Here is a 21,549-nt window from a genome sequence, read left to right as displayed (position 1 = left end):
GCTAGACACTGCCCAAGCCACCGGCCCCCAGGAAGGAGACCTCTCCAGGGACGAGACAGGGTGGACCTGGCTTTTGATCGGGACCCGAAACCGTGTGGACAGAGAAAACTGGGGTCTCGGTAGATGGTGCGCTGCGCTCTCCCTCGTGGAGTGGGAAGCAGCTGCCTGTGGGGCCGTCACCTACCGGCCTCGGAGAGGGCCGACCTGCGGGGAGCCAGAGGTCGCCATGCCTGCCGGGCCCAGCGGGGCCACGATGGACGGTGGTGGTTCCAAGTCCAGCTGGCCAGAGCCAGGCTGGACACAGCTGACCCGGACTGGACCCGCAGCGGGGCCGCCTGGGCCTTTCGCTGTGGCGACCCTTTTAGGGGAGCAAAGGAGGGGCTGGTGGTGGGGAGGGAGGGCTGCACCGCCGGGGGGGGGGCACGGAGGAGGGCCAGCGCCCCATCCCGTTTCCTTTCGGATTCGCAGAGGGAACTCGCATCAGGAGTCCGCGAGTCCACAGAGCCGCACGCAGCACCTCCCGGCCAACTCGTGGAAAGCTCACCACCGAGTCCGGCCCCAGGCCCCGCCCTTCAGCGGTCAGGCCCCGCCCACCTCCAGCTGATCTTAGGCCACGCCTCTACTGCCCTCGGGCCACACCCTTCAGCCAATCCTGATGCTCCCGCCCCTCCCACCCTCAGGGCACACTTTCCCCGCCAGCACTCAGGCCACGCCCCTTCCACTCCCTAGGCCATAACCCTTCAGCTAGTCCTCGCGGTCCCGCCCGAGGTCACGCCCCCAATCCACTCAGCTTCCTGCCAATCCTCTGTCTGTCTTCCTAGCTCCGCCCCATTCACACTAGTCCCGCCTCCAGCCTCCACAAACCCTTCCCTTACGACTCGACCCCGCCCACCTCAATGCCCCTCCCCTTCTGCCCTCTCGGCCCCGCCCCCGGCCTCTTCCTGTCACCCTCCCAGACACTCGCGAGGGGCTGGTGGAAAGTGAAGAATGGGAGAACTCCAGGCAGAGATCCCGATGGGCTCTGGGGATGAGGGCAGGGCTGGCGGGGCTAGGGTCCCCGGGCCCACGTTCACTTCTGCTCATGAACTGTGCCCACCACCCCTCTGTCCATCTACCTACTGTGGTGGCCCTCCTCCTGCCTCCTCTGCCCACCCGGTGACCTGGCACCAGGAATCTTTTTCGGGGGACGGGGTGTGGGGGGATCTGATGTGGGATTTGAACTCAGTGGCTCAAGCTTGCTCAGCAGGCATCTACCTCCGAGCCATGCCTCCAGCCCCTTTCTGCATGTTTTTATGTGCCAGTATTGGGGCTTGATCAGGACTTCACATTCCTCTCACTCAGCTTTCTTGCTCACAACTGGCGCTCTACCACCTCAGCTGCATCTCCAGTCCAGCACTGGGTTTTTGTTTTTTTTTGGTCAATTGTGGGGCCTGAATGCTGTCCCTCAGCTCTTCAGCTCAAGGCTAGCGCTCTACCACTTGAGCTACAGCGCCACTTTTGGCTTTTTCTGCTTATGTGGTGCTGAGGAATTGAACCCAGGGCCTCATGCATGCAAGGCAAGCACTCCACCACTGAGCCACCTTCCCAGCCCCAGCACTGGCTATTTTTGAGATAGGACTGTACTTCCTGTTCCTGCAATAAGATCCTCTTTTCTTTTTTCATAGCTGACATGATCAGTCAGACATATCCAATTTCTTCTGTTGAGATGGAGTCTCCCACACTTTTCCTTCTAGGCTGACATGGAACTTTGATCCTCCTGATCTCTGCCTCTCATGTAGCTAGGATTCCAGGCATGAACCCCAGATGCTTGGCTACTTTCTCCTTCAGATGACTTGTATGTTAGAAACGACATCTCTAAAGATGCAAAGAGCCAGGAGGTTACAGATGGAACTGAAGGGCCCTGGCCACTTTGATCTTGGATATAAGGAACCAGAAGGCAGGACAGGCACCAGCAGGCCTCCCTGCCTGGGCCGAGCAGAGCAGCCTGAGCCCAGTGGATAGGAAGTGGCTGACACCCTGGAGAGTCCCAGGCCAGGCTTGCTGGGCCGGTCAGGGTGTGGCCGTGTCCTGGGGCTGCGCTGGGTTGGGGCTGAGCTGGTGATGATGTTTCTAAGAAGCTGGATTTTTCCTCTCTCCTCCTCCTGGGTCTCTCTGCCAATCTGGCCAGCACTTGTGGTGCCCATGGCTCCCCTCTGCCCCCGGGACGCGAGGCCGCTTTCAGCTATTTGTCCTCTCTGCCAACTCCCCATTTTTCTGCCAACTCCCCACTTTTTTAGCTCATTCACTGTGGGCTGATGTCCAGCGCAGCCGCTTGTCACTCCACTGGCTCTTCCAAAGGCGGGGCAGGGATGTGGAGAATGCCTAGTCGGCTCCAACCAAGCCACACAGACTGGGCAGGGCGGGTGGGACAGAGCCCTGGTTTGAGGCCGGCTTCAACTCCTGCATCTTCCCTCAGGGTTTGGGTGACAGCAATCCTGTCACCTCGGCAGTTCATCACAGCATGGGCCTCGATTTCCCCACTTGGACAATGGGTACAATAATCCACAGCAGACTGGGCAAGCTGAGCCACCTGAACACAGCACATGCCACAGCACCCCACCCCACCCCCCTTCCCAAGGCACAGCGGGAACTCTGGGCCCTGGAGATGTTTGGGGAACATTTTAGAACGCAAATTTTTTTTTCAACCAAATTCTTTTTTGAAGCCCTGACGGAGTGTGCAGCAGCCAACTGTGAAAGCGGACACTCCAGGATCTGCTTTAATAATCTGCGCCCCGATGACATTTCAAAACCCAGAACCTCTAGAAACAAGAGACTCTGGAAGAAAGAAAACTGATTGAAATAGCAAAATGGCTTCCTCTAGATGACTTGCTTTTTAAAGATTGCTTTTTAAATGTCCAATTTTTGCAGATGGCTTTGAAATAAAGGCAGTTCCACCAAAGCTAGTTTCTACTAGCATTCTGTCCCCCACCCCACCCCCGCACCACCTTTCTCCACAGTATTAGAGTTTGAACTTAGGAGTCTCAATGCTTGCTAGGTGGTGCACCAACCACTTGCACCCACACCACCAGGCATTTTTGCTTTAGTTATTGTTTTAAAGAGGCATTTTTTTTTTTTTTTTTTGCTCAGGCCAGCCTGGGCCATAATCCTATTCCTAATGCCTCCCATGTAGCTGGAATTATAGCTGTGTATCACAATGCTCAGCTTGTTGGTTGAGATGAGGTCCACTTTGATGGGCTACTTTTTGTTGTTGTTGTTGCTCTGGGATGCCTTGAAACACAATTGTTCTGATCTCCACCTCCCAAGTAGCTGGGATTATAGGGGTGAGCCGCCATGCCCAGTCTCAACTATTATTTTCTTTTTTGTTGTTGTTGGTCGTGGGGCTTGAACTCTGGGCCTGGGTGCTGTCCCTCAGCTCTTCAGCTCAAGGTGAGCACTCTACCACTTGAGCCACAGTGCCACTTCCAGTTTTCTGGTAGTTTATTGGAGATAAAAGTCTCAGGGACGGGGCTGGGAAGGTGGCTCAGTGGTACAGTTTGCAAGCATGAGGCCCTGGGTTCGATTCCTCAGCACCATATAAGCAGAAAAAAAAGCCAGAAGTGGTGCTGTGGCTCAAGTGGTAGAGCGCTAGCCTTGAGCTGAAGAGCTGAGGGACAGCGCCCAGGCCCAGAGTTCAGGCCCCACGACCATACCCCCCCAAAAAAAAAGTATCAGGGACTTTCCTGCCCAGGCTGGCTTTGAACCGTGATCCTCAGATCTCAGCCTCCTGTGTAGTTAGGATTACAGGCGTGAGCCACCAGCGCCTAGCAACTCTTTTCTTCATGAGAAGCTATTCACCTAAATAGGACACAGCCTGCCATCTAATGACAAAATAAAACAGCTTTATTCTTATTGTGCTAGATGAGAAAATCATTCTCAAGGTTCCTACTCCAAATATGCTTAAAAGATGCCTTCCAGCCCCAGGCAGGGGCTGGTGATCAGCCAGTGGGCCATCCCTGCAGAGCTGGGAGCCAAGTGGGTGTGTGTGGGCATCTGGGCAGGCCTGGACACCAACTCTGCAGCCACATGCTCCCTCCTACTTTGGTTGTCCTGTAGGAGGAGTGTGGTGTGTGTGTGTGTGTGTGTGTGTGTGTGTGTGTGTGTGTGTGCCTTGATTTTGAGGCCTCAGAGCTGCTTGCTCTTTCACACAAAGTTGGTGCTCTACACTTGATCTACAGCTCCACTTCAGGCTCTTTGCTGGTTCATTGAAGATAAGAGTCTCACAGACTTTCCTGCCCTGGGCTGACTTCGATCTCAGCCTCCTGAGTAACTAGGATTACAGGTGTGAGCCACTGGTGCCCAGCTCTGTAGGAATTCTTGAGACTAGCTTAGTCAGACTCTGCCAACTGGAGTCACAGCAACCCGAGTACTCAGTCTCTGTGCGTGAACTTTCATGGAACATGTTATGCAGGACATCGCCTGGGCCACAGGCAGGTGCCAGTGTGTGTGCTTGCCAATGGAGGATGGAGCTGAGGCTGAGACAGGAGAAAGACATGCCTCCACATTGCCCTACCATTCAGGGATTTCGAGTGTCCTCTCCTCACACACTGAGCTCCCATGATGGCACAAACGGAGGTTCGGAAGTATTGCTTGTCTCCTCAAGACAATTCCAGGAGTCAGAACTGAGTTACAACCTCCAGGCCACTGTCCAAACAGCTTATCCTATCATATCTGAGTGGCGATGAGTCAGAGTATATACTAACCCTCCTCTCAGAGCAGAAGGCAACCACAGCTGGCCACCAGTGGCTGACATCTGTAATTCTAACAGTCTAGTAGGCTGAGATCTGGAGGATCATGGTCAAAAGTTAGCCTGGGCAGAAGAGTTTGTGACACACTATCTCTATGAACCAGCAAAATGTCTGACTGGAGGCATGGCTCAAGTGGAACAGCACTGGCTGTGAGGAAGAAAGACAAGTGAGCTTAAGGTCCTGAGTTCAAGCCCAAGGTGCATGGCCAAGTGGTAGAGCGCCTTCCTAGCAAGCATGAGGCCCTGAGTTCAAACTCTAGTACTAACCCCCCCAAAAGTGAAAAATAACTAAAGCAAAAGAAGGCTGGGGGGGCATAATTCAAGGAATATCTGCCTAGGAAGCAAAAGACCCTAGTTTAAAGCTGGGCCCCGGCGGCTCACGCCTGTAATCCTAGCTACTCAGGAGGCTGAGATCTGAGGATCGTGGTTCAAAGTCAGCTCAGGCAGGAAAGTCCATGAGACTCTTATCTCCAATAAACCACCAGAAAACCGCAAGTGGCGCTGTGGCTCAAGTGGTAGAGCGCTAGCTTTGAGGGACTGAGGACAGCGCCCAGGCCCAGAGTTCAAGCCCCACAACCCACAAAAACAAACAACAAACAAAAACAAAAAACAAAACCTACGCTCAAACCTCAGTGACATCAAAAATACAATATTTGTATTTTATGTAAAATGTTAACAAGTTATAACAGTCATATGACTTCTGTCTTAATTACTCAACCAAGTTTACCAAATGACAATGTCACTCATTCAAAAGGTCTGAGTGAGGATCCTGCATGGTATCAAACCTGAAATGTGCTAATGACAGCAGCTTCAGGTGTGGCTTTGCCAGCGTGGGTCCTGGGGAGGGTTCTGGGGCCTTCTGCCCCCATCTAATCTTAGGGCAGTGCATCTACATTTGGTGATCTGGTCATACTGGCTCTGGACTTTGAGTCTGACCAGTTGGCACAGCCCATTTCCAGCGTAGGGCGCTGGGCCCAAGGATCCAGCTGGGTCACAGGCCCAGCCCTGAGCACTGAGCAACTGCTTAGGGGTGCCATGCTCAGCTGGGGTGGGGAAAGCCCTGCTCAGTCTCCCAAGCTGTTGAGGTGGGCAGAGATGGTCGGCAGGGAGCAGGTGGGCAAAAGCAGGAGGCACTTGCTCCCAACAGCTCCTTCCTGCCTTCCCTTTCCTGGAGGTGAATTCTGCACAGGCCATCCAACTCTTACTGGGCTGTCTTTTGGGGGTTTAGGAGTGGAGGCTTGACATGTCACTTATAATTACCCAGGAATCTTGGCTGGGGGACCTGCCCAACTCGTTGATGGTGCCATCCCCACCCCCATCCCGGAGATCTGGGAGTCTTGTTATTCTTCAGGGTGGGGTCCCAGGGGAGAACGCCGTCCCCAGCGCGGCAGCGGCAGTGTCCCTCCTGCCTCCTTGGGCTCGAGGAGGGGTCATGGAGGGACACTCAAGGGGACCCCGGCCTCGTGTGGAAGGGGAAGGTCCTGGCTGCCCTCTGTGCTCTGTGCTTACAGGACGGGGGTCCCCTGCCTGTGCACCCTGGCTGTCCAGGGCAAGGTGAGGCCAGGAGGAACCCCCACCCCGAGCCGCCATCTGCAGGGCTGGCGGGTGGCACTAGGGTCCTGGGGCCACACCCCTGCGTCTTCCATGCCTGCTGGGGCCAGCTCCCAAAGGCATAACCTACAGCCAACCTGCAGAATGGAAGGTTCCAGAACAGACCCAAACATGCCCCATGCTGTGTTTGGGAGGGTGGCCACCCACCCCCATACTACCCTGGCAGAGTGCCTGAACTGTTCTCACCACAGGGCCCCACACTGCCAGTCAGGAACTGTACCCCACACCAGGCTCTACCCTGTCCCCATGGGGGAGCTGGGGGGGATGGGGGAGGCACAGGCCCTGGATCCTCCTGACCCCTCCCGCCTCCCCACGGGGCAGACACAAGGGACAGGCACTTAGCACATGCTGGCTCCGCCCCTTCCGGTGCCCTGTGCCCAGTGTACCACTGTCCACAACAGCGCCCCCTGCAGGCCTGGGCAGCACCACTTCTCCAGGAGCCTGAGGCTCCTCACGCTCCTGTCACTGTCCCTGAAAGTGACTGGCACCCGGCCTGGTAGCAGAGGCTTCCCACCCTCGTGGCCTCACAACCTGAGCCCACAAAGCTCCTCAAACACGCAACCACTGCCAACACCGTCCTGGCCCAGCGCACAGGCACCAGGGATGGCTCCACGGTGAGTGTGCACCGAACCATGGCTGTAGAGATGACATTCCAAAATTCCTGATAGCAGCCGGGCACGGTGGCACACACCTATAATCCCAGGCCTTCAGAGGATGCGGCAGAAGGATCACAAGTTCTAGGCTAGCTCCGCTCCTTGACTCTCCCAACTACTAAGTTCATGAACCTCTGTCCTTTGTAACAGCACCCAGCCTCGGAGATTTCCATGACACTAAGGAAAATGACCTGGTTCCGAGTTTAGGTTTCTCCTTCCTGAAGACACCTGGAGTGGGGTGTGGAGCCCCCACTCACCCCTGCCCGGCCCAAAGAACCACAAGAGCCCCAGGGACCTGGGTGCCACGTTTTACTCCAGCTCACTCCCACTTTCCTATTAAATATCTGAAATATATTAATCTTAGAAAACAATATTAACATGGTGCCTGTAAATACAGGCTGTGGCGGGCATGGTGAGTCCAGATTGCAAAACAGTGGCTTATTTTTAAAAAAACAAACAAACAAAACACGGAGTGTGAGGCGCTCCCTGGCCCGCGGGGTGGGAGTGTGGGGGTGGCCGAGCCCCTGTGGCCCTGTCCCCCCCATCTCAAGCACGTGGCTGCGCTCTGAGCACCTTCCCGGTGCAGGGCATTCAGTCTCTGAGCAGGTTTTCGGGCTTGGGGTATCCGAAGAGGACAAAGTCGGCTTCGTAGAGTTTGTACAGCTGGCGTCTCCAGGCCAGGGGGATGCCGGCGAACCAGCCCTCCTCCCAGCTGCTGGCCGTCCTGTTCCGGTAGCTGGGGGGGAAGTGCAGCCTGCCGTCTACCTTGAGCAGCTTGAGCAGCTGGGCAGCGTCATCATCCAGGGTCTCCAGCTTGCCCACGAAGTCGTAGTCGATCTGGCACGGGTGGCAGAGGCGGTAGATCTGGCGCCAGTGCTCATTGAAGGGCGCCAGCGTCTCGGTGTGTGGGTCGAGCAGGTACTGGATGAAGTGTGCGAAGGTGACCTTGAGGCCGGCGCGGAAGGCCTGGCTCACCGAGGCAGGCGGGCTGCTGTGGTTGGCGTAGCGGCGCAGCATGGGCATGGCGAACTTGCGGTAGAACTCGTCGTTCTCCAGCTGGAACTTGCTGCGGAAGGCGGAGATGAGGCGCACGAAGGGGTCGCGCACGAACAGGAACTTGGTGTACTTCTGCAGCTTCACCTTCATCAGGTGCCGGGAGAAGCGGCCGTAGCGGCGCCAGAACTTGTTGAAGGTCAGGTGGGTGCTGGAGTTGTGCACGTGCTCGCGGGGGATGGCCAGGGGGTCGCGGTACGGGGCCCCGCGCTCCAGCAGGCTCCCGCTCAGCACGATCATCACCCGCTTCCAGTTGGTGCAGGCCACCTTGGGCACGTAGCAGTAGATGATGCCATGGCGATCGTCCACGATTAGGTGGTTGAGCTCGTAGTTGGGGATGTCCTCGAACGCGCGCTCCTTGGTGGGGAAGGCCAGGCTGGCATTGGCACAGAAGCCCTGCAGCACGCGGCGCCTCTCGGCCTGCTGCTGGCCCTGGTCAGGGCTGCTCTGGGCGTCGTGGGGGGACCAATCGTAGCCCCGCACGCTCTCCTCCATGGGGCTCCGGGCCCCAGGGCTGGGGACCAGCACCGGGGGTGGCTCTGTCTTCTTTCTGGACAGTGCTGTCTCGGCATCGGGGCTGAGGATCTTATTCAGCAGTGGGTCTGCCTCAGAGGGGAGCTGGAGGTCGTCGCCCTGCCCCAGGGTGGGGGCCGGCTCCGGGCTGTGGGGCCGGGACAGGGCTGTGTGCAGGTAGAAGTGGGCCGTGCCCACGTTGTCCCAGTACACGATGATGAGGAGGATCATGAGCGCTGAGCCCAGCACCAGCCACAGCCGAAAGAGCCGCGCCTTGGCCATGCTGCCCGGGCCAGTACGGGCAGTGCCCAGCCTCCCTCACTGCAGCGGGGCTGATACCTGGGACATGGCGCCCACAGCAACCTGGAGGGGTGACAGCACACTTGTTAGAGATGCCTTCTCCCTGGCCAGGTGCCAGTGGCTCACACCTGCAATTCTAGCTACTGAGGAGGCTGAGATCTGAGGATCGTGCTTCAAACCCAGCCTCAGGTAGGAAAGGCCAGGAGATTCTCATTTCCCATTAACCACCAGAAAACCAGAAGTGGTGCTATGGCTCAAGAGGTAGAGTGCTAACCTTGAGCAAAAGATCTCAGGTACAGGGCCCAGGCCCTGAGTTCAAGCCCCAGGATCAACAAAAAAGAAAGAAAGAAAAGAAAAGAGAAGAGAAGAGAAGAGAGAGGGGGAGGGAGAGAGAGGGAAAAGAAAAGCAGGGGCTTCTCCCAGGGGTGGAGGCCTGGGGTGGGCCACATGGCACCTGCTCCAGTCCACCCTGTGGGTAGCCAGCCCATCCTCCATCCACAGGAGCTAGGTGTTATGCCAGGGACATGGTGGGGTAGCCCAGCAGGGACAGGCACAGAGACAAGGCAGAGCTGGCCAGCATACCACCTTAGTCCCTTCCCGGGGGGCAGAAAACATTAGTCACACAAACATTTGTCAAAAGAAGGCAGGAGTAGCTATTCATATCAGATGAAGTAAACTCTGGAAGGAAAAACTTGCTCAAGACAAAGAGGGATATTACATAATAACAAAAACTTCAATCCTCCAAGAAGATATCTTCTTCTTAACTGTAGAGGCACCAAACCAACAAAAACAGAGCCTCCAAACACATAAAGCAAAAACTTAAGACGCATTCACAATTATGGTTAGAGACCTCAACTCTCTGCCCTTGATCACTGAGAGACTACTAGACAAAATCAGCAAAAATGTAACACCAGCAAGCGACAGGAGCTGTAAGTATAAGAGACAGGCAAATACTCTTTTATCTGACTTACATAATTGTCACTTCTCTATACATCACCTTTAGAATAACAAAAAAAAATTTTTAAAGAAGCAGGCAGAACTCACCTTTTTTTTTTTTTTTTGGCCAGTCCTGGGGCTTGAACTCAGGACTTAAGTACTGTCCCTGGGCTTCTTTTGCTTAAGGATAGCACTTGAGTCACAGAGCCACTTTTGGTCTTTCCTGTTTACTGAGGAATGGATCCTGGGGCTTCATACATGCTAGGCAAGCACTCTACCACTAAGCCTCATTCCCAGCTCTGGAAAGCACCTTTCACAAGGAAACATTTTTCCAAGCCTCAGGCGAGATGGGGGTGCTGAGCAGTGCTTATCGTTCACCATGCTAGATCAGACCAGCCACATGTACATAAAATCGTACAGAACTCTCTGGTCATTGTGGAATAAAACTAGAAATCAGGGGCTGGGAATGTGGCTTAGTGGTAGAGTGTTAGTCTTAAGCAAAAGAAGCTGAGGGATAGTGCCTGGGACCTGAGTTCAAACCCCAGTCTTGGAAAAAAAAAAAGTAAAAACTAGAAATCAGTAAAAGACAACAGGAAAATCTGCAGACACTTGCAAAGTCAATGAGTCATTTCTACACAATCCATGGCTTGCAGATGCCTCAAAAGGAATTTCTGAAAAGCCACAGGACTGAAAGAAAATGGAAGTGCTATGTACCAAAATCTGCAGGCTGCAGCTGACAGCACTGGAAAAGGGGAGACTGCAAACCATTCATCCAAGCTCCCCCCTCAGGAACTAGGGAAGAAAGAGCAGAAGAAACCAAAGGCAACCAGAAAGAAATAAAGACCAAAAAAAAAAATGCAGAAATCAATGAAATGAAAAACTAGGTTAGCCATGTGGGTGGCTCAGGCCTGTCATCCTATCTACTCAGGAGGCTGAGAGCTGATGATCACGGTTCAAAGCCAGCATAGGCAAGAAAGTCTGTGAGACTCTTACCTCTAATTAGGCAGCAAAAGCTGGAAGTGAAGCTGTGGCTCAAGTGGTAGAGTGTCAATCTTGAGTGGAAAAAACTAATGCTCTACCACTTTGAGCCACAATGCCACTTCTGGTTTTCTGGTCATTAACTGGAGATCGGAGTATCACGGACTTTCCTGCCCAAGCTGGCTTAGAACCATAATCCTCAGATCTCAGTCTCCTAAGCAGCAGGGATACCAGCGCTGAGCAAAAGAGCTAGTTTTACAAAAAACATTGGGAGGCAGAAGTAGGAAAATCACAGACCAAGCTGGTCCTAGAAAAAGTTAGCAAGCTAGGCACCAACAGCTCACACCTGTAACTTAGCTACTCAGGAGGCTGAGATCTGAGGATCCCAGTTTCAAGCCACTCCAGGCAAGAAAGTCTGTGAGACTCTTATCTTCAATAAACTACTCAGACAAAGCTGGAAATGACGTGTGGCTCAAGTGGTAGAGTGCTAGCCTTGAGCAAAAGAAGCTCAAGGACAGTGCCCAAGCCTAGAGTTCAAGCCCCACGACCACCACCGCCACCACCACCACCACCACCAAAAACAAACCAGGCATGGTAGTACACCCCTGCGATCCCAACTACTCAGGCACAGAGAAGACTGTGGTCCAGGCTGGCCTGGGAAAAGCACCAGACCTTATCAGAAAAGCAACTAAAGCAAAAAGACTGGGGTGTGGCTCAAATGGAAGAGTATCTGCCGAGCAAGGGTGAGGCAAAGTTCAATCACCAATATTACAAAAAAAAATGTTGATAAATTTATAGTCAGAGTCTTATGAAGACAGGACACAAGGATAAAAAAGGTACTTCAGACAACTTTACACTCACAAATTCAGCAAGATGGATGAAATGAACTATTCATTGAAAACCACAAGCCACTAAAAGCAATGACCCTGCGCTCACAAATAAAGCTGAACCCATCATTTAAAAGCTATTGGAAGTGCAAGTAACCAGATTGATTCTGGACTGGCCCTTCAGCTGATATTCATGCTGAGAGCTGAGCAGGAAGGATAAATAGCCTTGAAGGCCTGAGGGGACTAGATCTTTCTAGAGAGACCTAGAAAGCTTGGGGCAGAGTGGTCCTTGGACACGGAACTAAGAGGATCAGGGCAGATGGACAGCCAAGAATGAAGCAGGAGTTGAAGAGAGCACAGGAGGATCGCAATCTCTAAGGCCAGCTCCAACTAGAAATGTGAGGCTCCGTCTGAAAAATAAAGCAATAAAGGGCTGGGGGCATAGCTCAAGTGGTGGAGCTCCAACTAGCAAGTGCAAGGCCCTGAGTTCAAATCCCAACACAAATCCCCCTCCCCCCACCCCAACACACACAAGAATTGCAACTCCAAGTGAACAGAGAGCGCTGTGAAGCACGCAGGCACACAGCCTCAGTGTGATCAGGTCTGTGCATTCCAGAGACTATGACAGCTGCGGCTGTTTGTAGAGACTGACACATTTTTAAAGGTATGAGGAAATGAAAGGCAGCTAGAATGGCCAAAACAAGCTTGTGAGTAGCAACACACACGCCGGTGTTTCCAGATAGAAGGGAGAGCCGGTGCATGCGATGGACAGGCAGCCAAGACAGAACAGGGTTCGAGGGGATGGCCCCACACAGGGTCTACCACCCACTGAGGAGGGGACGGCCTTTCACCAGCCAGGATAGAGCAACTGCGCGTCAAATGGGGGTGTGTGGAACGGCCCTGCACCCCACTCCCCACCACACTGAACCTCACTGTCCTGTACATGGGCACCAGATTGTAACATCTTCACAGGAAAAGAAACACTGCCACCGCCGTGGGGAGGCAGAGGCGTGTGAGGATGCCAGCAACACAAGCTGTAAGGGAAAAATCGGCTTTGATTTTCCCGGAATTCAAAACCCAGGCTCTGCAAATCTTACCACGAAGAAAATTAAAGCCAGATGCTGGTGGCTCACGGCTGAGATCAGAGGCTGTGTTCAAAGCCAACCTGGGCAGGAAAGTCCATGAGACTCTTGTCTCCAATTAACCACCAACAAATACGAAGTGACGCTGTGGCTCAAGTGGTAGAGCACTCGCCTTGAACTGAAAAGCTGAGGGACAGCGCCCAGGCCCAGAGTTCAAGCCCCACAACCCACCAAAAAAAAAAAAAAAGAAAGAAAAAAAGAGCATTTCAGAGGCAGAGAATGTGCTTGCCTTGCATGCATGAGGCCCTGGGTTCAATCCCTCAGTTCCACATAAACAGAAAAAGCCAAAAGTGGTGCTGTGGCTCAAGCGGTAGAGTGCTGGCCTTGAGCAAAAGAAGCAGGGACAGTGCCCAGGCCCTGAGTTAAAGCCCCAGGACTGGCAAAAAAAAAAAAAAAGTGTGCCAGGCACCAGTGGCTCATGTCTGTAATCTTAGCTACTCAGGAGGCTGAGATTTGAGGATCACAGTTAGAAGACAGCTCTGGCAGGAGAGTCTATAAGACTCTTATCTCCAATAAACTACATTAAAAAAAAAAAGGAGGTGGTGCTGTGGCTCAAGTGTAGAGCCCTCATTTTGAGCAAAAGAAGCCCAGAGACAGTGACCAGACCCAGAGTTTAAGCCCCAGGACCAGAAGGAAAAAAAAAAAAAGGTAACACAACCCAACTCAGGAAGAACAGACACCACCCAAAGACATGCAAAGTCAAAATGCACAGAGAAAAAAGCTCATCATCCTTAGTCACAGAGGAAGAGAAACTCGCCCAGCAGAGAGGAAATGTAAAAGAGATCTGAGGGTCATAGTGATGCCCTCCAAAGCTGCAGAATGGCATAAGCATGGGGCAGGGCAGTGGGCAGCTGGCAGCTCCCACACAGTGGCACATACACATCACACAGCCTGCCTCTCCACTGCCATCCAAGGGGACTGAAGACATACCATATTCATGCACACACTCATTCAAGAGGCCAGGTGCAATGACTCCTGTCTGTCATTCCAGCCACTCTAGAGGGAAAGATTGCAAGGATCATGATTCAAGGCTGGTCCAGACAAAAACTTAGCAAGACCCTCACCTCAATCAATAAAAGCTGGGCATTGTGGTATATGCCTGTCATCCTAGCTATGTAAGAAGCGCATATAGGAGGATCACAGTCCAGGCTGGCTTGGACATAAATGTGAGATCCTATCTGAAAAATGACCAGAGTAAAAAGTGCTGGAGGTGTGACACGGTCAGTGGTAGAACAACTATCTAGCAAGCACAAAGACAAAAAACAAACAAACAGGTAAACAGGGGCTGGGAAAGTGGCTCAGTGGTAGAGTGCTTGCCTTGCATGCCTGAGGCCCAGGGTTTGATTCCTCAGCACCACATAAGCAAAAAAGAAAAAAGCCAGAAGTGGTGCTGTGGCTCAAGTGGTAGAGCGCTAGCCTTGAGTTGAAGAGCTGAGGGACAGTACTCAGGCCCAGAGTTCAGGCCCCATGACTGGACCCAAAAAACAAAAACAAAAACAGATAAACAAACAAAAGTGCAGTCCCCAGCTGTTTGGACAATTAATGTGGAGATTGATTTCTCTAATACCCATAGTAATTGAGATGAAAAAAAGTTAGCTAGATGGACTGTAATCCTAGTTACTCCAGAGGCTGAGATCTGAGGATCAAGATTCAAATCCAGCCTAAGAAGGAAAGTCCTTGAGATTTGAATCTCCAATTACCCAGCAAAATGCCAGAAGTGGTGCTGTGGCTCAAGTGGTAGAGCGCTCACCTTGAGCTGAAGAGCTGAGGGACAGTGCTCAGGCTCAGAGTTCAAGCCCTATGACAAAAAAACAAAAACAAAAAGAAAAGAAAAATAGCCTGAACTGACCAGCTCCACATCCCCTCGCTGACTGGCCTGTACAGGACATGAATGCCATTTGGATTTTATTTTTCTCTCAGAAAATTTGCTTAATTTTGGCAAAATAACCAAGCCCCTGAGGACTAAATCAAGGGACATGAGCTTCATCAGAAACCCAAGAGCGTTTCGTTTTCTTGCGTGTCTGGCATGGAGTGGCAGAGCTGGCTGCTCTTCTAGCTAACCAAACATGGAATCAAGGTGATCACCCTGGGCACCAGTGTCTCACACCTGTCATCCCAGGCTGAGATCTGAGGATCACAGTTTGAAGCCAGCCGGGGCAGGAAAGTTTGTAAGACACTTATCTCCAACAGACCACCAAAAAGGCAGCAATGGAGCTATGGTTGAGCAAAACAGCTCAGGGACAGTGCCCAGGCCCTGAGTTCAAGCTCTAGGACAGGTAAAAACTAAACATAAAATAAAACACTCCTTTTGCAATCCCCCCTGCCGGAGACCACTAGGCTGGAAAGTTTCTGTTAGTGGGGAGCCCCACTGCCCAGGCCACAGTGGGTTCATGGCTGTTTTCTCCTGCCACCGCCAGGATCCGGGCTTATTTGCTTATAAAATGACTCTGTCTGTGTTCCGCTAACCCTGCAAACAGCCAAATAAAAATAAGTCATAAATGGTCCCATTGATGCCAGGCGGCGTCCGAAGAGCTGGCCTGGGTGGGGCTGTCACCCAGCCCGCCTCTTCCTCCCCTGCTGTCCTGGCACTTGGCCACCTTCTCTCACCTCTCGTGAGCAGACAGGACAGGAGCCTGGGCCTGGAAGCCCAGGATCCCAAGAGACAGAGACTGTCTGACGCATGTCCTAACTCCACACAGCATCCAAATACTCATCGCATAGCCCAAGAGGAAACTTTTTTTTTGCCAGTCCTGGGGCTTGAACTCAGAGCCTGAGCATTGTCCCTGAACTGCTTTTGCTCAAGGCTAGACCTCTACCACTTGAGCCACAGCACCACTTCTGGCTTTTTCTATATATGTGGTACTGAGGAATCGAACCCAGGGCTTCATGCATGCTTAGGTGGGTACTCTACCACTAAGCCACATTCCCATCCCAAGAGGCAACTTTTATAAGAATTAGGTCAATTCAAAGAAATGCCTAAGCTAGGCGCCAGTGGCTCATGCCTGTAATTCTAGCTACTCAGGAGACTGAGATCAGAGGATACCAGTTCAAAGCCAGCCTGGGCAGGAAAGTCCGTGAGACTCTTATATCCAATTAAACACTAGAAAACCAGAAGTGGTACTGTGGCTCAAGTGGTAGAGCATTTGCTTTGAGCTGAAGAGCTCAAGGACAGTGCCCAGGCCCAGGGTTCAAGACCCATGACTGACAAAAGAAAAAAAAAAGAAAGAAAGAAAGAAAAGAAATGCCTATAGGACTAGGGCAGAGGCTTAAGCCTCCACAGCAACTAAAGTAGAAAAATTTGAGAACCCTCATCTCAACCAATGGGTGGACATGGTGGTGTGTACCTGTCATCTCAGCTACAGAAGAAACACACAGGCACACACCGATCTGTCCCTGTAATTCAGGGATGGTCAAGAGGACTGAGACCCAGGTAGCCCAGGGATAAACCAGAACCTACCTTGGAAATAACCATGGAAACAACCAATGTAAAAATGGTGGCACATGCTTGTAATCATCTCCTCCTGACATCTGGAGAATCACAGTTCAAGTCAGCCTAGTCAGAAAAGTCCAAGAGTCCATCTCTGGTTAGGCAGCAAAATGCTGGTCTGGAGGCATGGCTAAAGTAGTAAAGTATCTGCTTAGCCAGCACAAGACCCTGAGTTCAAATCCTAGTACTGCAAAAACAAAAGCCTTCAAAGGAAGAAAGTTTAAGAACGTGGTTGGGCTTTCTTGTAGCATCTCTCCAGTGCCTCCCTCTCCCCGCCCTGTGCCCTCTAAACCCTCACCCTATTCTAACCCCCCTCAGCCCTCATCTGCATGGCTGTGATGGCCTGTCCTTGCCTCCGGCCTCCAGTCCTGTGGAGATACTGTTGAGGGCCATCGTGTTCTGGTGACCGCCTGACCAGGCTGGGCTCTGCTCCTAGCTCCTCCAGCCACCATGACCAGCTCATTCATTTCCTGTCCCTGTCCCTCTGGAGGGCCACTCACATCCCAGAGACCAAACTGCTCCACTTATGAGGCCCCGGGCCTGCTGGAGGCCAGGCTTCCACGCGTGCCTCCATCTCCACCTTGGATCCTGGTCACTGTCCTGTCTACCTCCACTGTGCCCTGCAGGCTCGGGCAGCGCTAGGTGCATGGCCCGTGACAGAGACACAAATGTGACATCTGCTCAGGTCCCACCTACTGACGCTGGATGACAGCTAAAAACAGGGACTTAGTCACTCTCTCAGCTCCTGGGGCCATCTAAAAATCCCTTCACATGCTGGGCACTGGTGGGTCACACTGTAATTCTAGCTACTCAGGAGGCTGAGAGTTGAAGATTGCAGTTCAAAACCAGCCTGGGCAGGGAAATCCGTGAGACTCTTAACTCCAACAAACTACTCAGAAAAAACTGGAAGTGGTGCTGTGGCTCAAGTGGTACAGCACTCGCCTTGAGCACAGAGAAACACTGGAACAGTGCTTAGGCCCTGAGTTCAAGTCCCAGTGTGCACACACACACACACACACACACACACTAATGACAGTGCTGAAGCTCTGAGGTGGTCATAGCCAGGAGACAGGATACAGAGAACAATGGTCAAGCTGAGGGGAAATGAGCCCAGGGCTCAGGTCCTGCAGAGGTCCCGGACAGAGCAGGCAGGGCAAAGCCACAGGTGACAGGGGACGCAGGCCATCTGCAGCAAAGGTCACTCGGGTTGTGTGGTTCCCCCTGCGCCTACTGGGAAGCAGCACCCCCCTCCCATGCTGGCCACCACCTCCCCCACTGACCTTGGGGTGGAGCCACTCCCGGGGTACAGCAGGGTGTACCCTCATGCTTCCTTCCTGATCCCTGCTCTCTTTCCCTGGAGTTAATAACAGACTGTGCTCGCCTTCCCTCCCTGCTTCCTATGCACTTGGATAACCCAGGCGGCCCATCACCTCCTGTCCAGAGAGTCCCCCACAGGACCCCTGACCCCACCCCTGCAGGGTGTCTCTCACCCTCGGAGTCAAGGGACAGTGATGAAGATGGCACCCATGCCGTTAGACACCTCCTTAAAATTTGGGGGGCTTGTGGAGCCCACTGGCACTGACCAGGCCTGAGTGGGATTTTGTGCTGCGGAGCTCGGGGAGCCGGGCCTGCCCCTCAGTGCAGGCAAAGCTTTCCACCTGGGGTGCATTTTTTTCTTTTCTAGAAGCAGTCTTCCTTGTGCCCCACTTCTGAAACCTTGCAGCAGAGTGCTTTGGAGTAGGCCACCCAAGGTCCCTTACCAGCTAATTCCCAGCCCACAGTGTCACACACACCTTCCAACTTGGCTTCCCCAACTCTTGCCTGAAGTTCAGCGTCTCTCTCTGTACAGCTCTGATGGCTGCTCTGGAACCTGAGGAGCATGGCAGTGGGGGAGAGGAAGGGGGGCAGGTGTTGGAACATACCTGTGCTTTCCTTCTTGGGGCTGAACACGGGGTGAATCCCTTCCACCCAGGAAGATTGGACTCTACAGAGCTATTCAGGAAGGCTGGGTGCAGTGGTACATGCCTGTAATCCCAGCTAGCCAGGAGGCAGAGGGAGGAGGATTGAGCATGGAGGATAGCCCAGGCTCTGTTCTTATCCACAAATGCTCCCACTCTCCTGCTCCCCACAGCAGCAGTAAAGACATCAGAGACCCAAGTGTTCCTTCTGCTCATTCTGGCCTCCATCTGCTGTGGCCTATAGCTGCCTCACCATCCTGCTTAGCTGCTGAGATTTCAGGATGGGGCATGAAGGAACGAGAGGCTGAGAATCCTGGGCCAGGCTATTATGAGATCTACTGGCAAGAAATCCAGCTGGGCGGCCCTATGTGGGGAGAGCCCACCAATGTCACGAATTTGAGGTCTTTGCTCTTGAGTCTTCCTCTGGCATGGAGGGAGGGGCCCAGCTGGTCACAGCCCCTCCCCTCAACCAAGCCTGTAGCCAAAATAGTTAGAGGAAACCCCATCCTCCACAAAAGCAGGAAACCATGTTAGAGATGGAGTTATGTTCAGACACATCTGTGGGCTGGGGTGGCCACAAGCCCAGGCCACAAGCCAGGGCTACCACTGGCCAGCTCCTCTGTGAGTGTGAAACTTACAGTGACCTGCTGTTCCACCACTTGAACCACAGCTCCACTTCTGACATTCTGGCAGTTAACTGGAGATAAGAGTTTCACTGGCTTTCCCATCCAAACTGGCTTCAAACTGTGATCCTCAGATCTCAGCCTCCTGAGTAGCTAGGTTTACAGGTGTGAGCCATGGGTGCCCGGCTCCTATGTTGTTTGTACATGGTAGACTAACAAGGTCTCATTTACCTACAGCCAGCTGCTTTCTATCCCAGGCAACCTTCTGCCCTGGGCCTCTCTAGAATGAAGCTCCTGCAGCCTGGATCCTGTGGAGGTCAAAGAAGAAAGATATACAGAAGCAGGAGAGAAACTGCATATACAGGATCTTGCTGGTTTTCCCTAGGGTTCCTCACCTTCAGCAGGCACCCCTCACCCTGATGGCTAACAAGCACCCCCGAATTCTACACATCTCACAATCACACGAGGCCTGGGGAAGACCCTGGGTTCAAACCCTAACAGCACAGAAACCCATCTTCCCCATCCCTACCGTTCTCCAGCTCCACTCTCAGTGAGAAATCTGCTACCTCGGCCTCCTCCCTCCCTCCCTCTCACTCTCAGCTGCTGCTCCACAAAGCAGCCTGCACCTCCCCAGACCCTGAACACACCCCTCCCTTCCCATTACCACTAGTATAGCCAGAGCAGAACAGACATACCCACTCCAAGCCTCCAGGGCTCATTTCACAATGCATCATCATTCCAGACCTTTCACAATCAGACACTTAGCTTTCCAAAGCTGAGCATGGTGGTTAAACACCTGTAATCCCAGCTACCCAGGAAGCATAAGTAGGAGAATCACAGTCCAGATGGAGCCAGGCCAAAAAACAAAAAGAAAAGAAAAGAAAAGAAACCTATCTTTCTACCCAATCCTGAACCCCATCCAGGTGAACACAGTAACTGAGCATATCCCAAACATGTCTACTTCCACACCTCTGTCCACACAGCTGCCTCCACCTAGAATGTTCTCCCCAAACAGCAAAGCTCAATTCCTATGTCTTCTCCCAGAACTCTTCATGCTCTATCAATGCCCAAAGCAGAGTCTCTAATATGCATGAACTCCCAGGCCAAAGCCAGTTGCCCAGGGTGGGCAGACCCCACTTTCCAGCTTCCAGCCCAACTTGGCACCTGGCACGTGCACATTTAACAATGTCTGCTGAACTAAGGAAGCAGGCACACATACCATTCCTGGTCACCATAAAGTTCTACCAGACCTGCAAACACCAGCCCAAATCCTGTCAACTCATCTGCAAAGAAATTCAGCACGTGGCCACCCCAGACTGGCTTTTTTTTTTTTTAAATGCTGGTACTGGGGATAGAACTTAGGGCCTTGGCACTGTCCCTAAGTCTGCAGGCTAGGGTTCTACACATGAGCCACAGCTCCACTTCCAGCTTTTTGATGGTTCATTGGAGATAAGAGTCTTTTGGACTTTCCTGACCAGACTGGCTTCAAACTATGATCCTCAGATCTCAGCCTCTGGATTACAGGCATGAGCCACTGGTGTCTGGCTCAGAAGGACACTGTTGAAGCTGAAACTTCCTATGGCAATTTCCTAATTCCAGGTTTTCTCTCCTTTGTATGCAGACACCAACCCTTTCCCTCATTCCCAACACTAGAGGAGGGCTAAACCGCATCTTTCTGGAGAGTGGGGAAGGAAGGGATGGTGAAAGGGTGAGGAGTTGGTCCCCAGTTGCACACAGCCTGGAGCCCCCTGTGTGGCACCAGCCATCCAGGAAGTATTGCATGCATCCTGATTGCAATTCACATCCTTATTCATCCCTGGCTTCCTGAGCCTCTATGGCTTCGGATTTATGAAATAAATAATTAATAATTATGCAAACACTACAGCTTGTTGTACTCCCTGCCAGACAGAACCTCTACCCCAGCCCAGGGTTTGCCAGACACATCTTGGTGGCCATGAGCCTATAGGGAAGATAGGTCCCACTGCCCGCAGTTTTCTGTTTTGTTTTTGCCCAAGATGAAAGGTGCCACTTTCAGGGACCGGCCCACCTCCTGCCTGTGAGACTAGAAGGCAAGTTGAGGGACTGGGAAGATGCCCAGCAGAGTCTCCAGAGGTGGGGGGAGGGACGCGAGGTGGGTGGTCAGAGCAGTCCCTGCCTGGGGGACCGTCTTGGTCACTCTGGCCAGCAAAAAGTGACCACAGATAGGAAGTTTTCTAGAACGCTTCCCGGGAGGCTGCAGCATGTCCGTGAACAATTACAGATTTCTCTCCCTGATGACGAAGTAGCCAGAGCACAAAACTGATAACCAGCAGGACCAGGTGCTGGAGGCCACCAGGGAGAGACATGGGACCAGGGGAGACTACACACGTTTGTTCTGGGGCCCGGACCCCCACAAGAAGAGAGATCGGAGCGTGTGAGGCTCGGGCCAAGGTCATACAGCGCGCGGGCCGACCCGGGGACTCGAACCCCTGGCCGCGCGGGACCTGCCCAGGCCGGCCAGGGTGGGGAACCCACCTGCGCCCCTCAGCAAGGGCTGGATCCTCGACGCCAGCCCGCGGGATCTCATCCCACACCCGGATCCAGGTGCCAAGTTCCCCTCGCCCGCCGCACCCCTCACCTCGCCCCGGTGTGCGCCCGGGTCAGCGCCCCGCATCTGCCGCGGCCGCCGCCTTCGCCGCCGCCGCC

At 53.1% G+C, this 21,549-nt stretch overlaps 1 protein-coding gene across 3 annotated transcripts; it reads right to left on the bottom strand.

Moving 5' to 3' along the window:
• Positions 1-7,343: 7,343 nt before the first annotated feature.
• Positions 7,344-21,541, bottom strand: Chst12 (carbohydrate (chondroitin 4) sulfotransferase 12). Of its 3 annotated transcripts, none has more exons than XM_013023548.1 (2): positions 21,482-21,541; positions 7,344-8,976 (listed from the first exon to the last, which is right to left on the bottom strand). In XM_013023548.1, exon 2 carries the CDS (start codon positions 8,893-8,895, stop codon positions 7,639-7,641), a length of 1,257 nt encoding a protein of 418 aa, XP_012879002.1. In that variant the 5' UTR covers positions 8,896-8,976; positions 21,482-21,541; the 3' UTR covers positions 7,344-7,638. The 3 variants fall into 3 exon arrangements, with proteins under 3 accessions (XP_012879002.1, XP_012879003.1, XP_012879004.1); XM_013023549.1 differs by lacking the exon at positions 21,482-21,541 and adding an exon at positions 16,254-16,326; XM_013023550.1 differs by lacking the exon at positions 21,482-21,541 and adding an exon at positions 12,752-12,771.
• Positions 21,542-21,549: the final 8 nt, after the last annotated feature.

Source organism: Dipodomys ordii, unplaced genomic scaffold (assembly GCF_000151885.1).
Source record: "Dipodomys ordii isolate 6190 unplaced genomic scaffold, Dord_2.0 Scaffold68, whole genome shotgun sequence".
NCBI classification, from domain to species: Eukaryota; Metazoa; Chordata; class Mammalia; order Rodentia; family Heteromyidae; genus Dipodomys; species Dipodomys ordii.
This window is presented reverse-complemented; position numbering and strand designations above follow the sequence as displayed.

Excerpts from the sequence above, each read along its gene's own strand:
- Chst12 (XM_013023548.1), bottom strand. The coding sequence starts at position 8,895 with ATGGCCAAGGCGCGGCTCTTTCGGCTGTGGCTGGTGCTGGGCTCAGCG.